This window comes from Dendrobates tinctorius, unplaced genomic scaffold (genome assembly GCF_039654945.1).
Source record: "Dendrobates tinctorius isolate UK_male_01 unplaced genomic scaffold, ASM3965494v1 ptg000314l, whole genome shotgun sequence".
NCBI lineage: Eukaryota > Metazoa > Chordata > Amphibia > Anura > Dendrobatidae > Dendrobates > Dendrobates tinctorius.
This window is the reverse complement of record NW_027361981.1, coordinates 1,166,046-1,183,967: the sequence shown is the minus strand read 5'-3', so window position 1 is coordinate 1,183,967 and position 17,922 is coordinate 1,166,046. Positions and strand designations below refer to the sequence as shown.

General features: G+C 48.3%; 1 protein-coding gene across 11 annotated transcripts in view; it reads left to right on the top strand.

Moving 5' to 3' along the window:
* Nucleotides 1-17,922, top strand: part of PDS5A (PDS5 cohesin associated factor A) — a 219,225-nt gene that overhangs the window by 129,515 nt on the left and 71,788 nt on the right. For all 11 annotated transcript variants that reach the window (XR_012227056.1, XR_012227057.1, XM_073561102.1 and 8 more), the window contains exons 20-22: nucleotides 9,103-9,226; nucleotides 15,405-15,563; nucleotides 15,655-15,723. Coding sequence is in view for 9 of the 11 variants with exons in the window: in XM_073561102.1 (XP_073417203.1) it covers nucleotides 9,103-9,226; nucleotides 15,405-15,563; nucleotides 15,655-15,723 (352 nt within the window). In the remaining 2 variants the exon portion in view is untranslated. The remainder of the gene's footprint in view (nucleotides 1-9,102; nucleotides 9,227-15,404; nucleotides 15,564-15,654; nucleotides 15,724-17,922) is intronic.

The window sequence follows — 17,922 nt, the reverse complement described above, 5'->3', positions numbered from 1 at the left end:
AGATCACTATAGAAGGCTATCGGTCATTACTCTCGCCTCATTGGGGGACACAGAACCATGGGTGTTATGCTGCTGTCCACTAGGAGGCGACACTATGCATAATCTGAAAAAGATTAACTTTGGCTCCTCCTCTGCAGTATACACCCCTGGACGGCGTCAGCCTTCTCCAGTTTTTGCTTAGTGTCGCAAGGAGGCACACCTTTTTTTCTTTTTTTCCTTTCGTTGGAACAGATGAAGAAAAGTGGGTCTCCAGCGAGACTCCCGGCATGGCTCCTTCCTTGGCCCCCTTTTTAGGGGTGCCCAGTTGAAGTGGAGATGGCGGTTCCCCATGTCGCTCCTTCCCCAGTCCCTCGGGTACTGGTCCGAAGTTGAGACCCCCCCCTCCTTCCCCAACCCCCTTCAGGGTCTGGGTTGAGGTTGAGGCAAGGATGAAGACCCCCTGACGGTGACAGACGCACCCTCCCTAATCCCCCGCAGGGGGCATTAGGTTGAGACGCCGCAGGTAGGGTCGGAGTACAGACAACATTCTGCACCAGGGACCCCAGCCCAGCTGTGGGATCCTGCTGGGGCCGGGGGAGGGTGCAGGCAGACGTGGCACAGCAGAGACAGGGCTTTCTGCTCCCCTGCCTCTGCAGCAGCAGTGGCTCCATGGTGCTCCAGGGACCCCCCACACAGGTACCGCTAGCCCTGCTGCCCCCACCGCTAGCCAGTCGCCCATTCCGGGGGGGGTCCGGTGCAAATCCGACCCCCTCCCGGACTACCGCGCCGCTCTGCAGCCCTCCTGGGCATCAGGCTTCTAATCTAGACCGCGGCTTCGGCCTAGCCGAAGCCGCCGCCTTTTCCCCGCCCCCCGGATGACTAAAATGACACGCTGGAGTGTCATAGAGGGGCGGATTGAGGCAGAAAGGGCGCGTTTTTACAAGCCCAGCACGCCCTTTTCAGCTCTCCGCCCCCTCCTCCCTCTCCTCAGTGTCCCGGTGGCCATTTTTTTTGGATGAGATCCAGGAGAGGAGCACACAGCGGCCTCCGGGGGGCACAGAACTAGGATCTGTCGGCGCTGGACCTAGGGGCACACCGGTGGGGTAAGCTCACAGCTGGGTTTTCATTACTCAGCTGTGAATCCATACTTCCTAGAAGGCTCTCTGTGGGTTCCCTCTGCGTAGCCAGCCTCTGTGCACTATGCTGGGCTCAAGGAAGAGAACCAGGCAGGAATGTTTCTATGCATTCTGCACAGCCTGCAAAGCCACGCTCCCTAGTGGTAGCACGTAACCGCACTGCCGGGACTGCATCCAGAACTCTGGGTCAGAACCCCAGGGAGTCCCTACTGACGCTTCAGTGTCACAGGCCTCACCGGAATGGGCAACTCAGATGTCACAGTCTATGACACAGTCCATAGACAACCTAACCGCCGCATTGCTGCAAGCTCTGCAGAGTCGGGCGCCGGCTATGGACGTTACACAGCAAACGGACAGCTTGTCTCAGGAACATGCTGCTTCCGACTCTCACAGACGTAAGCGGACCCACAGGTCTCGATCACCTGAGTCGGCCTATAGCACAAGGTCGTCCCCCCCCCCCCAGGGAGAGACAGCGTCATTCCAGGTCTCCTAGGCAGTCCCCTGTCACAGACAGACAGTGCAATTTACCACAGAGATCCCCCACCACAGAAGACCCCTGCCCCAGGTCGCCCTCCAGGGATCACCTTAGTGAGGCACAGGATTCGGAGGGCATCTGTGACTCCGACTCAGATAACGAAACGGAGAGGTCTGTGGTACCTCCTCCCCTTAGCAATACAGCGCTAGTTGAGGACATAATCTCTGCCATTCATCGGGTGCTAAAAATTCCAGAGTCGGCCCTGGAAGTCCCAGAACATAGGATTTGCTTCGAAAGTGTTCAGAAACCACCAAAGGGCTTCCCTAATCACCATGAGTTTGAGGAAATACTTACCAAACAGTTTGCGCAGCCTGAGAAAAAATTTGCTAATCGCAAATATTTGGAAGCGAAGTACCCCTTCCCACAGACAGACACCAAACAATGGACAGATCCACCTGAAGTGGACCCCCCGGTTTCTAGGCTAGCAGCGCAGACCTTACTCTCTCTGCCAGATAGCTCAACCCTCAGGGACGCAGCAGACCGGCAAGTAGAACGCATGGCTCGTTCTATTTTCGAAGCGGCAGGCGCCTCTCTGGGCCCTGCGTTTGCTTCAGTTTGGGCGGCCAAGGCCATCCTGGCTTGGGCCAAAAAACTACAGGAGGGTCTTCAAGCTTCAAATCCCGAGCTCTCGGACCAAGCGGTCCAGATAGCAGTGGTAGCAGACTACATGCTTCATGCAGCCCTGGATTCCGCAAGAGGTGTAGCGGGAATAGCATCAAACGCCATCACGATCCGACGCATCCTCTGGCTGCGAGAATGGAAAGCGGATGCGGCCTCAAAGAAGTCCCTCACGCGACTTCCGTATATTACTGGAAGACTTTTCGGCGAAAAGCTGGACACAATGATAGCCAATGCCACTGGGGGTAAGAGTACCTCTCTCCCTCAACTAAAACCGAAACGCACGTTTAAACGAAGAAACCAGACGCGATTCCGATCCTTTCGGAATTCCTTGGGCTGGTCCGTCCCGCGCCCAGCGCAAAACCGTAACCGCTCTCCACGCAGGGACAACCCACGGACGCAGCAGCGACCGTACAGGTCTTGGCAGTCTAAAGCAGGCCAAGCGAAACCCAAGGGAGGAAAACCTCAGAACTTCGCTTCATCATGACTCACGAACTCCGGAAGACACACCACCAGTAGGCGGCCGACTTTTACTCTTCCAGCAAGTCTGGCTGCCTATTACAGAAGACAGGTGGGTCAGGGAAATAGTGTCTTCCGGATACAAGATAGAGTTCACTTCCGCTCCACCGAACAGGTTCTTCCTTTCTATTCCTCCAACACCACCAAACAAGGCTCGTGCTTTCCACCAAGCGGTCTCCTTTCTCCTTCAAGCAGGAGTTGTGGTGCCGGTTCCCGCGAACGAGAGATTCCGAGGGTTCTACTCAAATCTGTTCGTAGTCCCCAAGAAAGGAGGCAGCGTCTGACCCATACTGGACCTAAAACAGCTCAACAATTACGTGCGGGTCCGTCACTTCCGCATGGAGTCCCTCCGGTCCATCATTGCATCCATGGAGCAGGGAGAATACCTTGCCTCCATAGACATACAGGATGCGTATCTGCACATACCAATTGCCCCCGCCCACCAAAGGTTTCTCAGGTTCGCGGTCAATCAAAACCACTACCAGTTTGTCGCCCTTCCGTTCGGACTCGCCACGGCTCCAAGAACGTTCACCAAAGTCATGGCGGCCACCATGGACGTTCTGCACTCAAGAGGCATTCTAGTCATCCCGTACCTGGACGACCTCCTCATCAAGTCTCCCACTTTCAAAGACTGCGAGGTCAGTGTCTCAATCACAATAGACACACTGAGTCGCCTGGGATGGCTAGTCAACCTACAGAAATCGACGACTATCCCAAGTCAGACTCTAACATTCCTGGGAATGTTATTCGACACCTCCAGGGGCCTGGTGCTCCTTCCCAAGGACAAGACACTGGCCATCCGTCTGGGAGTTCGTACACTCCTTCGCAGTCCTCCTCGATCTCTCCGGTTTGCCATGAGAGTCCTCGGCCGGATGGCAGCAGCAATAGAGGCAGTGCCATTTGCCCAGTTTCACCTCAGGGTCCTTCAACTAGCCATACTCAGCTCTTGGGACAGGAATCCCTTCTCCCTCGACAGGGAGTTCAGGTTGACGTCGTCAACCAGGAGGTCCCTGCATTGGTGGCTCAAACCAACCTCGCTTACACGAGGGAAGCCCTTTCTCTCAGGACAATGGAAGATCCTGACTACCGATGCAAGCCTGACAGGCTGGGGGGCGGTGCACCTACATCACAGGGCACAGGGCAAGTGGTCACCGAGGGAAGTGACATTGCCCATCAATATTCTGGAAATCAGGGCCATCCTCTTGGCACTGAGAGCCTTTCATCACTTGCAGCCTCGCACATACGGATACAGTCGGACAATGCCACGGCTGTGGCATACGTGAACCATCAAGGCGGGACCCGCAGCGCCCAGGCGATGAGATAAGTGGCGCATATCCTCCGCTGGGCGGAAGACACGAGGTCGGTACTTTCTGCGGTACACATTCCGGGTGTAGAAAACTGGGAAGCCGACTTCCTCAGCAGGCGAGGAATGGACTCGGGGGAGTGGTCTCTCCATCCCGAGATTTTTTACCAGATCTGTCAATGCTGGGGAACCCCGGAGGTGGACCTAATGGCATCCCATCTCAATGCCAAGGTCCCCAATTTCATGGCCAGGACACACGACCCGCTGTCGCTCGGAACGGATGCCCTGGTCCAGGACTGGTCCCAGTTCCGACTCCTGTACATTTTTCCACCCCTCCCCCTAATCTCCAGGGTCGTGAGGAAGATCAAGCAAGAGGGAGTTCCAACCATCCTCATCGCGCCAGACTGGCCCAGACGTACATGGTACGCCGACATCGTTCAACTTACAGCAGACGTCCCCTGGCGTCTACCCGACCGTCACGACCTTCTGTCTCAAGGTCCGTTCTTCCATCAGAATTCAGGGGCTCTCAATTTGACGGCATGGCCCTTGAAACCTGGATTCTAACCCAGGCAGGTTTTTCACCAGCAGTCATTGCGACTATGATCAGGGCAAGGAAGCCTGCCTCCGCCAAGATCTATTATCGTACCTGGAGAGCTTTCTTTTCTTGGTGCGAATCTCATGGACAAGTCCCACTCCCTTATTCCCTCCCAAAGGTACTAGGTTTTCTTCAATCGTGTCTAGACGCCAAGCTATCCTTAAGTTCGCTTAAGAGTCAGGTGTCGGCGCTTTCAGTCCTTTTTCAAAAGCGCATTGCTACTAAACCGCAAGTAAGGACTTTCATCCAGGGAGTTTCCCGATTGGTTCCTCCCTACAAACGTCCGCTGGATACATGGGACCTCAATCTGGTCCTGACAGCATTGCAAGCTCCACCCTTCAAACCTCTTAGAGGAGTTCCACTCTCCATTCTGTCTCAGAAAGTGTTTTTTCTAGTGGCGATCACCTCGTTACGCAGAGTGTCGCAATTGTCAGCACTTTCCTGCAGACGGCCTTTCCTAGCCTTTCACCAGGACAAGGTGGTTCTCTGCACGGTACCATCCTTCCTTCCGAAGGTTGTGTCCAACTTTCACCTCAATGAGGAGATTTCACTGCCATCCCTTTGCCCGGTTCCGGTTCATAGAGTGGAGAAGGCTCTGCATACGCTTGACCTCGTCAGAGCATTGCGGATTTACGTGTCCAGGACTGCACCTTTCCGGAAGTCTGATTCCCTCTTCATTCTTCCAGAAGGTAGTCGCAAGGGACTGCCGGCTTCCAAGGCTACCCTTGCCAGGTGCATCAGGTCCACCATACATGAGGCCTACCGACTTAACAGTTCCCCTCTTCCGGCCGGTATCACGGCACACTCTACACCGGCAGTAGGGGCCTCCTGGGCCATTCGGCACCAGGCTTTGGCACAACAAGTGTGTAAGGCGGCCACTTGGACTAGCCTACACACGTTTACGAAACACTACAGTGTTCATACCCAGTCCTCAGCGGATGCGAGCCTGGGTAGACTGGTTCTGCAGGCGGCAGTGCCCCAAATTTAGGGACCTGCTAGCACAATATTCGTCCATTGCTTCCCACCCAGGGACTGCTTTGGGACGTCCCATGGTTCTGTGTCCCCCAATGAGGCGACAGAGTAAAGGAGATTTTTGTGTGCTCACCGTAAAATCTCTTTCTCTTAGCCTCTAATTGGGGGACACAGCTCCCACCCTGGTGCCCTTATGGGCCGTTTACGGTTGAGGTCTCATATTGTTCTTTGAGCTCGTACATAGTAGCCTTCTTACAGGCATGGTTATGTTATTTGGTTATGTTCCTCCTAATGCTTTGGCACAAAACTGGAGAAGGCTGACGCCGTCCAGGGGTGTATACTGCAGAGGAGGAGCCAAAGTTAATCTTTTTCAGATTATGCATAGTGTCGCCTCCTAGTGGACAGCAGCATAACACCCATGGTTCTGTGTCCCCCCAATTAGAGGCTAAGAGAAAGAGATTTTACGGTGAGTACACAAAAATCTCCTTTTTTGACCGAACAGTACAAGTGTATAAAAAATTGTGACGCAAAAAGTAAACAAAAAAAAAAAAAGTAGCCATAGTAAGAACCCCTCAAATGAGGAAAGGTCAATCAACCACAAGTTTCAGAACCGCATCTTGAATATTTTAATAAATATTAAAGTTCAAAATCGGTCGTTTTTGACCGACATAACAGCAGGGTTAAAGTTCAAGTTCAACCCCTGTCATATATTAAGATAGAATATTCAGAGTTTCTTTAAATATGTCCATTATTCTATTGGTATAATGTACCAGCAAACTCAGGTAAGGTAAGGCCTGTTTCACACTTCATTTTTTTTGGCGTCAGTCAAAATACGCCAATTTCCGGAAAAAAACGGATACGCCAAAAAAGGGGCGGATCCGTTTTCCCCCCCTTAGACTAACATTAGTGGCGGATCTTGACTGACGGTCATCCGTCACACCCGTTTTTTTGACAGATCCGCCAAAATTTTACCATCTCCCGGGCGGATGAGACTGACTCTGCAACGTTTTTTGTTTTTTTGTTGACGGTCCACTATTTTGAACTGCGCATGCCCAGAAGCTTTGCTCCGGGAACATTTTTAACCCTGAATGCTGTTCCGGGATCGGGAAAAATTCTCTCCCTCTCTCTCGACGGATCCATTTTCCGTCATTTTCACTGATTACAACTGACATCAAAAAGTGTTTGTGAAACAGGCCTAAGCAGAAGAATGAGAGACACCCTACACAAGTGGCAACAAACGACACAATACCAAATATAAAAATAGAACAATAAACAATAAAATAGTCTTCACAAAAACAATCGGTCCAGAAACTTAGACAGCATCAAAAATAATAAAGGTATGAGGCACATGCCGCCAGGGCAGAGGGACTATAATGTTATAATTTATATGGGCAGAAAGAGTATGTAACTCCCCCCCCCCCCCCCCCCCCGAGGACCAATGTAAACTGTTTATACCTTTAACCACCAAACCTGTGGGGTCACTTGTGTGTTGAGCTAACGTGACGTGGTATGGGCTTCAATTTTTGAATGTCTGTTTTCGAGTTTGCTCCCTCTATGTCCAGGACATGCTCCAGTACTCTCCTGCGCAGTTCCCGTGTTGTCATGCCAACGTAAATGAGACCGCTAGGGCATGTGGCATGATATATATCCGCTTCATGGTGAAGCTAATACTGTGTGTAATTGTGTATGTTTTATAATTTTTTTTTATTTGGCACACTTCATAGTCGCAATATTTTTACACACCACACTTTGTACACCCCCATGTTGGACCTTTTGAGTCAAAGATAAAATGTGGGTTCTGGGCCTACAAATGTGGAGATAGTCTTATCAAATAGAAGAATAGGCCAATGTTTGATGATTGCTCTCCTTATTTCATCGCTTCTGGAATTAAAATCCAGTCCAGTATACAGTGTACCTTGTCTGAATTTTTATATGCTGTATTTACTTGTGTGTAGGCCGAGTTTTTCAGCACATTTTATTATACATGAGTGGTGGTCCCAGAAGCTGGCGGGTCACAGGAGGAGGCAGGAGCCAGCCGCTGTAACTGTACCCGCTGCTAAAGAGAAATTAATAGTCACTGCACTGGGTATGAATATTAATTTCTCTTCTAGCGCGCACAGCCACAGCCGCCAGCTTCCAGCAGCTGTAAAAAAAACAAACAAAAAAAACTATTACTTTCCTATTACAACCTATTACAAACTATTACAACCTCACAGCATCCTGTCCCGGCTTCCTGCAGATGAGCGATCACGTGTCCACAGTGAGTGGAGCGAGGTGAATATCCATTACATTAATGAGCTGGGTCACATGATCGCCTGGCTGCTGGAAGCCGGAAGAAAAGATGCTGCGAGGGCGCGCAGTGAAGGTAAGTAGGTTTTGTTTTATGCTTTTCTCATGAGGGGGGGCATGCATTCAAGGATAGGGATGAGGAGCCATGCAGACAGGGATGGGGATGAAGAGCCATGCCTGCAAGGACGGGGATGAAGAGCCATGCCTGCAAGGACAGGGATGAGGCGACAATGCATAACCCAGCTTATACTTGAGTCAATACGTTTTCCCAGTTTTTTAGTACAAAATTAAATGCCTTGGCTTATACTCGAGTATATATGGTATCCTTTTTTAGGAAATTATAATAATTATTTTTTAAACTGGTTACTCTGGCCGTAATTAAAGCGGTTTCTTTTTTGGAGTTTTTTTTTTAATAAAATACAAGAAAAAAAAAAATGTTAGAACCCCATAAGTAAAGCTTTCTGGTCACCACACTCCTTCATCTGAGCTTTTTTTCGATATGTGACTGGTTCATGGCTGATGTCGGGGCTCTTTTACATTCCAGGGGAAGAGTCTTTCTCCCGTAACCAGTTCCATACTGCTGGATGCAGCAGAATCTCTTCTTCTGTGCAAGCACTGGATCTCTGAACTATTCTTCCGTCATTTCTGCACAAGCAAGGTAGAATATCAGATGATCCAGTATAGACTTCACAGCCAGCTGTGGTTCAACCTACTGTCTCATGGACTATTTTTCTATTTGCGAGATACATTTAATTTCCCACCCATTAGAACTGCTTTAGGACTTCCAATGGTTCCTGTGTCCCCAATGAAGGAAACGAGAAAAGGAAATATAGTTTGTGCAGAAGGGATGCGTGCCAGATTCCCACAATCTGATAGCTCAGGCCCAACTTTTCCTAGTAAGCTGAGCCCTATTGGGGGCACTGTGGTCCATCTGTGCACGTTTGACAATTTATATTTAATAAAATCACCATTCTGGGACTGCTCACTCAATATGTGGGTTTGCACTATACTGTAGCCTTAGGTCCACATAAAATGCAGAGCTTACCGATTTGTAGAACACTTGTATTAAGACTTTGATACAATTTTTCAATCTTACATTTTGGGGTTTCTAACACTCAAACTGCAATATTAATTTGCTAAATTTGTGATTTAATAGGACACTTATTCCAATTTTGCATCAGAAGGCAAAGAGGGGAACGCCTCATCAAGCAAAGCAGGCTGTACACTGCATCCATTCTATATTCTCCAATAAAGAAGTGCAACTTGCTCAGATATTTGAGGTAATTTAGTTTTTTGTTCAAAATAGTTAATTACAAGTAAAGCTGTGTTTTTTTTAAATAAAATATTTGTTTTTCTGCATGTTCAAAGCTCTTAGATTTGAATGGAAACATGTACTTAGTACTATAGTCAAATTTATGCTTTCCGTGTCAAAAAGTATAATGGCATCATACTATGGAAGCACTCCCAAAAAATGTTTAATGTCCTAAACCTACCTAAATATGTGTTGGGTAATGTAAGTGTAATAAAATAGTCGCCGATCACAGTCTTCCCCAGGTTTCAGTGCTGCGCCGATCATCTTGTTGCTCATGTGACTTAAATTCCTACTCACTGGATCACACCGGGATTTATGTGTGAACTCAAAGTCACTTTTACAGTGTAAGCCTATGGAACAACACAATGAAGCTACAGAGTGTTTAGTGTAAATGCGACTTCCGGTTCTCCTTTAAACACTTTGTGATCTTGCGAGTTGTAACTTTAATCACTTGAGCGATGAGAGGAGCGGTGCTGGAAAACCAGGGAAGACTGCAATCTGTAATTATTTTATTGCATTACACAACACGTTTAGACAGGTTTTCTCACCTAAAACCTTTCTTGGGAGTGGTTCTCTAAATTTCTCCTACACCTCATTGGGGGACACAGAGACAGTGGGTGTTATGCTGCTTGCCACTAGGAGGACACCAAGTAAACCGGAAAAAACTTAACTCCTCCCCTGCAGTGTACACCCTCTCGCTCGATGAGATTTCTCCAGTTCTTGCTTAGTGTCTATAGGAGGCACTTGGGTCTGGCTTCAGACCCCACTGTTTCTATTTTAATTTTGAATTTTCTGTCAATTTTTATTTTTTAACTAACGGAGTGAAGGGGGCGACGGTTCCTTTCTACGGCCCGCTCTCACCCGAACCAACAACAGGCAAGCACACGCGGAGTATACCTCCCTGTACACTTTGCTGCGATGATTGAGGCTGATTCCTCTGGGGATGATGGCCATGATCCTTACGGTCCCGGTAATCCACGGATAAGAGGGCTGGCGCATGGAGTGCAATGGAGAAGACTGGAACAGCACTTCCGAATACCCTGAATCAGCCCCATAGCTCTCCATCCCCCTGTCATAGGGAGATTCGAATGAGCATATACCCCTTTAAGAACTCCAGCTCTGCTATATCAGCCCAGGAGGATCAGAAGACCTGTATGGATGGCCTCGGACAGCGCGGCCTGCCTGAGCACTGGAGTAGAGGTGTGGGGTTGGGTTCTGGTCCCCGGGAGAAGCGCTGACTTAGCGTCAGCGGCGGTGCACCGGCGGCCCCCCCACTCTCGGTGCTTACCGCGGGTAGGCCAAAAATTTAGTCCCAGGCTTTTCCGGCCTGCTAGGCCGCAATTTGAATAGTGCCGCCCATGCTAGCGCCGTTATGCACGGACTGCGACCCGGCCTGCGCTCAAACGCCCCTCGCCGCCTCTGCTGACGGGCTTCCTGTACCCCTGAATGGGCTGCGACCCTGTCACGGTCAGTGGAGTCTCTGACCCAGGCTATATTCTCCCTCCGGGAGGACTCTTTAAGTCAGAAAGCGTCCTTGCCTCCCAACGAGGGCTCTGGCGTCGGCCGGGAACCGTCCACCAGCAGGGGCCGTACTTGTTCAAGGGATGGTCAGGTCTCTAGAAAGCGGACCCATGACACGTCCCCTAGTCCTGTTCGCGCCTCAGCATCGACGACTCCTGTCTCTCGCTCTCCCTCTCCTGAGGTTCACAGCGAGCACGACTCGGATTTCGAATCTGACACGTCAGTCCCTCAGAATCCCCCAACTGATCAAGAGTCGCTTGATTCTCTTATAGAATCAGTCAACAGGATTCTGAAGTTGGATGAGGAAAATATTCCCGCTCCAGCACACCCTATCTCATTTAAGAAAACCAAGCGTGTGCACAGGTTTTTTGCCAGCCATCCGTAGTTTAAGGAAATTGTCCAGAAACACAGGGATCGGCCACATAAGCGGTTCCCAGGGCAAAGGTCTACTGAGGCTAAATTCTCTTTTGATCCAGACCTAATGAAGGATTGGTTACAGTCCCTTCCGATGGACCCTCCTGTATCTCGTCTTGCTTCTAAAACGCTCCTATCCGTTTCTGAGGGCTCCTCAGTCAGAAATCCCTCCGATCGTCAAATTGACTACCTTGCCCGCTCAGTTTTTGAAGCTTCAGGAGCGGCGAATTTTCAGTCTTTGGCGGTAATTTGGGTCGCTAAGGCAGTGGCCGCCTGGGCAGAAGTCTTGATTACTTCCAGGGCACCAATCTTCCTCCGGAGGCAACCACTGTTGCCAGGCAGATAACTCACGCATCGGACTTTGTAGTGGACGCTTCTTTTGATGCTGCTGCCGCTAATGCGATCTCCATTAGAAGAGCCCTATGGCTCCGCGACTGGCGGGCGGATGCCACATCTAAAAGATCGTTGACTTCTCTCCCCTTTCAAACTGGTCGTCTTTTTGGAGAGAAACTGGACCAGCTCATTTCTGATACTACCGGGGGAAAAAGTAAATTCCTTCCTCAACAAAAGGCTGTTCGGCCGTTTCGCAACCAACAGCCGACGCGTTTTCGACCTTTTCGCAACAATTCCGGTTGGTTCTCCTCTACCTTCTCTTCCGGATCAGGTCGTTCTCATACAGACCTAACCGCTCTTGGAAACCCAGGCCTAGGGCATCTGGATCTAGGGGAGCCAGATCTCATAGATCTTCTACCCAATGACTTGTTGCGGTATCCGGCGGACACCGACAAAGTAGGCGGTCGCCTACTTTCCTTCAGCCACACATGGCTCGCGGTCGTCCATGAAAAGTGGATCAGGGAGCTGGTGTCCTCCGGATACAAGATAGAATTTTCTTCTCCCCGTCCAACTCAGTTTTTCCCTTCCTGTCCCCCCAAGAAAAAGACAAGAGCCTTCCTTTGGGCTGTTTAGGCTTTGCTAAGGGACGGAGTTATCATTCCTCTCCCTCATCATGAAAGGTTCAGGGGTTTTTATTCAAACCTTTTTGTGGTTCCAAAAAAGGACGGGACGATGCGGCCCATTCTGGATCTCAAACTGTTAAAACAGTTTAAGGTACGGCGATTCCGAATGGAATCTCTCCGATCAGTTGTCGCTTCCATGGAAAAAGGAGTGTTACTAGCATCCATCGACATCAAGGACGCTTAACTTCACATTCCGAATTGCCCGTCCCACCAGCAGTTCCTGCGTTTTGCAATTTACGAGGAACACTTCCAGTTCGTTGCCTTGCCCTTCGGACTCGCCACCGCCCCTAGAGTCTTTACCAAGGTCATGGTGGCTGCCATGGCCATTCTCCACTCTCTGGGAGTAGTGGTGTTACCGTATCTGGACGACTTGCTCATCAATGGTCCGTCCCTTACAGCCTGCGAGGAATCCGTGGATATAACAGTAAATACACTTTCTCGCCTGGGATGGAAGATAAACTTCGAAAAGTCTTTTACAAAACCGGCTCAGCAGATTTCCTTTTTAGGAATGATCTTGGACACTTCCCGCCGGTTGGTCATTCTCCCTCCAGAAAAGACCCAAGCCTTACAACAGGCAGCGCGGACTCTTTCCCGACCGGTTTCTCACTCCATTCTTTTCAGCATGAGAGTTCTCGGAAAGATGGTGGCTGCGTTGGAAGCAGTTCCATTGGCACAGTTCCATCTCCGTCCGTTACAACATGCATTGCTGTTAGCTTGGGACAAGAACCCGTTCTCCGTGGACCGGCGGACCCTTCTGTCCCTGCGAGTCAGGCACACTCTCAGGTGGTGGACACTGAGGTCCTCCCTGAATCAACGGAGGTCTTTTCTCCCAGTAAGATGGTTGGTAGTAACCCCTGACGCAAGTCTTCTCGGCTGGGGTGCGGTCTTTCGTCATCACACGGCACAGGGTCGTTGGTCAACCCGAGAGTCACGTCTCCCCATCAACATTTTGGAGATACGAGCGATCAGATTAGCGCTACGGAGTTTCCACCATCTCCTCGCAGGACACCTCATCAGGATCCAGCCACGGCTGTAGCGTATATCAACCGCCAGGGAGGTACCCGGAGCAGGATGGCCATGCACGAAGTGAGTCACATCCTCCATTGGGCCGAGACCAACCATTCATCCATCTCAGCAATCCACATCCCGGGCGTAGAAAATTGGGCGGCAGATTTTCTCAGTCGCCAAGGCATTGCCTCGGGGGAGTGGTCTCTTCATCTGGAAGTCTTTCAACAGATTTGTCATCATTGGGGGACTCCGGGTGTGGATCTCATGGCCTCAAGACGAAACAACAAGGTTCCTCGGTTCATTGCCCGATCGCGCGATCCGTGCACCATCGGAGCGGACGCCCTAGTTCTGCCATGGCACCGGTTCTGGCTCCCATACATCTTTCCCCCTCTTCCCTTGCTTCCGAGGGTCATGAAGATGATCAGAGTGGAGGGAGTACCAGTGATCCTAGTCGCGCCAGATTGGCCGCGCCGAGCATGGTACGCAGAACTAATACAACTAGTCGCCGACGTCCCCTGGCGACTTCCAGATCACTTGGATCTATTATCACAGGGCCCGATTTACCACCAGAACTCCGGGGCCCTGTCTTTGGCGGCGTGGCCGATGAATCCTGGATTTTAGCACAGGCTGGGTTCTCTCATGACGTAATTTCCACCATGATTAGTTCTTGGAAGCCTGTGTCCATGCGCATCTATCACCGTACCTGGAAAACCTTTTCGTGGTGCAAGGATCTTGGTCGATCCCCTCTGGTGTTTTCCATTCCGGCCATATTGGAATTCTTTCAATCCGGATTAAAGTCAGACCTTGTGCTTAGCTCACTCAAGGGCCAAATTTCGGCCTTGTCAGTGCTTTTCCAATGCAAAATTGCCACCAAACTTCAGGTCAAGACGTTCATTTAGGGAGTTTCCCGTGTGGTGCCTCCTTATGGAAGGCCATTGGAATCATGGGACCTTAAACTGGTTCTCGGGGCCTTACAGGAGGCTCCTTTCGAACCGCTGGAGGACATCCTCTCTTGGAAGGTGGTCTTTCTAGTGGCAATTACGTCAGTTAGACGAGTTTCGGAATTGGCGTCCCAGTCATGCCGTTCTCCGTTCCTGAATTTTCATCAGGACAAGGCAGTTCTCAGGATGTCCCCATCCTTCCTTCCCGCCCAAGGTCGTCTCCTCTTTCCATCTCAACGAGGAAATCGTTTTGCCTTCCTTTTGTCCGGTGCCAGTCCATCGCATTGAGAAGGCCCTCCACACCCTGAATGTGGTTAGGGCTCTGAGACGGTACATCTCGCGGACGGCTCCCTTCCGCAAGTCAGATGCCCTGTTTATACTTCCAGAGGGGCATAGGAAGGGTCTAACCGCTTCAAAAGCAACGCTAGCCAGGTGGTTTCGCTTGGCGATTCAGGAATCCTGCCGCTTTTTTCACCGAACTGGAGAAATCTCATCCAGCGAGAGGGTGTATACTGCAGGGGAGGAGTTAACTTTTTTTTCTGGTTTACTTGGTGTCCTCCTAGTGGCAAGCAGCATAACGCCCACTGTCTCTGTGTCCCCCAATGATTGGCTCGAAGAAAAGGATTTTACGGTGAGTTCACAAAAATCCCTATTATTCAATTATAACAAGTTCATTATTCTTTGGGCAATATTTGGGGCATATCATGGGGTTCAAAGTGGAAGCACAGCATCAAGTTTTGTTTCCCGGTTTTGAGTCAGAAGGAATTACAGCCTTTTGCTGTCATTATTTTTATGCAGCCTCCACTGATCTCAAACTGGAACTTGTCTTCATGTTGTCACCCCATTTACCAATCAGACAAGATATCTGGTTCCTGTCACATTTTTGTTTGTGTTGGGTTCTTTTTATACAGTACTAAGATTGAGAATATGAAATTGAACATCACTCCCAGCATCTTTGGTCAAATGTTTAACTTCATTTGAAACTATTTGAGAGGTGTTTAAACCTTAAGACTCTGCTAGGGTTAAACATGTAACTATTTGATTAAAAATTGCAAGCTTGTAAAGTGCATGGTGACTTTTTCACAATGTTCCAGGTGTCTACTTTCAGAAAATATATAACGATGTAGCATCACATGCCATTAAAGAAGACAAGCTAGAATTTGCAGCGTAACGTTGCTATAACACAACCCAAACATATGAAGTTTTTTCTGACAATATTTCCTCTTGTACTCTGTTCTTGTTGTAGCCCCTCAGCCGAAGTCTCAATGCCGATGTACCAGAGCAGTTAGTAACGCCTCTAGTATCGCTCGGTCACATTTCCATGTTGGCACCTGATCAGTTTGCTTCACCAATGAAATCAGTTGTGGCAAACTTCATTGTGAAAGATCTGCTCATGAATGATCGGGTAAGACTTCTCCAGTCAACCATTGTTGTATTATTGATTTATTTACAATTCAAAAAGGAGAAATTGACTAAAAAATATTATTCATCTACAGACCAATGGTGATAAGAATGGCAAACTGTGGTCACTTGATGAAGAAGTTTCACCAGAAGTTCTTGCTAAAGTAAGGCTACTTACATTTTGGGGTTTGGGTTTGTGGTCATTTTTTTTTTTTTTTTTTTTTTTTTAGACCTTCGTGTTTAACTTTCTATTTTTTGGAAGTGATTTTATAATTTGCTTTGACGTTTATGTATAGTATAAAGCTATGCTTATATAACATACACCAATACCAGAAAGTGTGAGACAATGGAAATATCTAGTAACTCTTTTAGCATTACATTGTACGTGCATGCAATTTTATTGTTTGTAAATGTTTCTAATGATTACGTATATCATCAACTTACATAAGTGGTGCGGTTCTGGTAGTTTTGCAGAAAGGTCTTTATTATAAGACCCTGTACACCGAATGTAGCTTTTTTTATTTTGCTACATAATATAATTTTTATTGTGTACTTGTTATTTGTAATGCATTTGCCTGTTTATGAAGTGCTTAGTGCTCTATAATAAAATCAGTAGAGTGCAGCAACCTGAAAACCCCCATCTCACAATGACATAGGTGCTTGAAGTTTGCTGCACTGTTTTTATTGATCTTGGAATAAAGCAGTGAAGATGTGTATACAGTGTCATAAAGCAAGCATAGATTATTTGGATTAGTTGAAGCTGCTCCAGGATAGTGGCATGCAATAATTCTGCTATTCATTGACATTTGCTTTTGAACTGTGAGGGGGGATAAATTCCCCAACAACAAATGTAGACCTTTTGTGTAATTTGAAAACCCTGATAGCAAAAAGAGTCAATTCCACATAAACTACTGTATGTGAATCGCCTAAAACTGGATTAATGTGGAAGGAGACGGTTTCGTCTGTGTTGCTGTATGTGAATTACATCTGTGCTGTTTCAGTATATTCAATTAGTATATCTTTGGTGTTTTCGTCTAGACACATGAAGAATTTAATAACTTTAACCCCTTAACGACCGCCAACACGCTTTTTAACGGCGGCCGTTAAGGGTACTTATTCCTTATTGGCACTGAGAAATAAGTGTATAGCGCCCCCCAGAGTCATAATTTCTCCAGGATCACGAAACAATCACTGACCTCAGGGAGACCAGTGAAAGAAAACACTGCGGCAGCCAGCAAAGGTGCTCAAACACAGTGAAATCCTAGATGCAATGCTCCCTGGGAAATACGAATATGCAAATGAAGTCCGTGGAGCCTCATTTAAGAGTCTCAAACACGGGACTAGCCAGATCTTCCTGCAGGGAAGGACCCAGCCAAGGGGTGGCTCCTTTCGGAAACCACCATTACCACCATATTAAGTGGCCCTTTAAGTCAATATCCAGCTCTTTACAAGTTTACAGATCTGACAAGGGAAATACCAAGGCCAGGTATCCATCCGCAGACATAATTTCTCCAGGGTCTCGGCAGGGTTGTTTCTTTTTTTTTTTTTGAGGCCGCCGTTAACGGTGACCGCAAAAAAAAAAAAAAAATCAGATTTCCCATTTAATTTCTCTGATGTGATCGCACATCAGAGGCGAGAAAAAATGGGGTCCCCCGATTTCCCCCCCCCTCCCGGTACCCTCCTCGGTGTCCCTGGACCCTCCTTCATCCCCCACGGCCACCAGCGTCTTCTTCTGGGGGAAAAAAATGGTGGGCGCATGCTGCCAAGATCTGCCAGCCAGCACCCGGCAACAATAGGAAATTTTTCCTATTGATTCATTTTAATCACTGTGATAGATACTATATCAGGCTGTGTGCCCACGTTGCGTTTTTTAAGCTTAAAAAAAAGCTAATATAACGCATCCCATGCAATCCTATGGGATTCCGCAGTTGCTGTGCCCATGCTGCGGATTTTTCCGCTGCTGAATCGCATTGTGGAAAAGTAAATTTTGTTGGAAAAAAGAGAAATCTACTTTTAACCCTTATAACGTCCTAACAAAAAAAATAAAGTTGTTTCCAAAATTGTGCTGATGTAAAGTAGACATGTGGGAAAAGTTATTTATTAACTATTTTGTGCAATGTGACTCTAATTTAAGGGTACAAAAATTGTTTGAAATTTGCAAAAAAAATTTTTTCATTAAACACAAGTTATATCAAAGACATTTTACCACTAACATGAAGTACAATATATATCGAAAAAACAGTCTCAAACAGTGGGATTACGTTGAAGCGTTCCAGAGTTATAACCCCGTAAAGTGACAGTGGTCAGAATTATAAAAATTGGCTTGGTCATTAAGTACCAAATTGGCTCTGTCACTAAGGGGT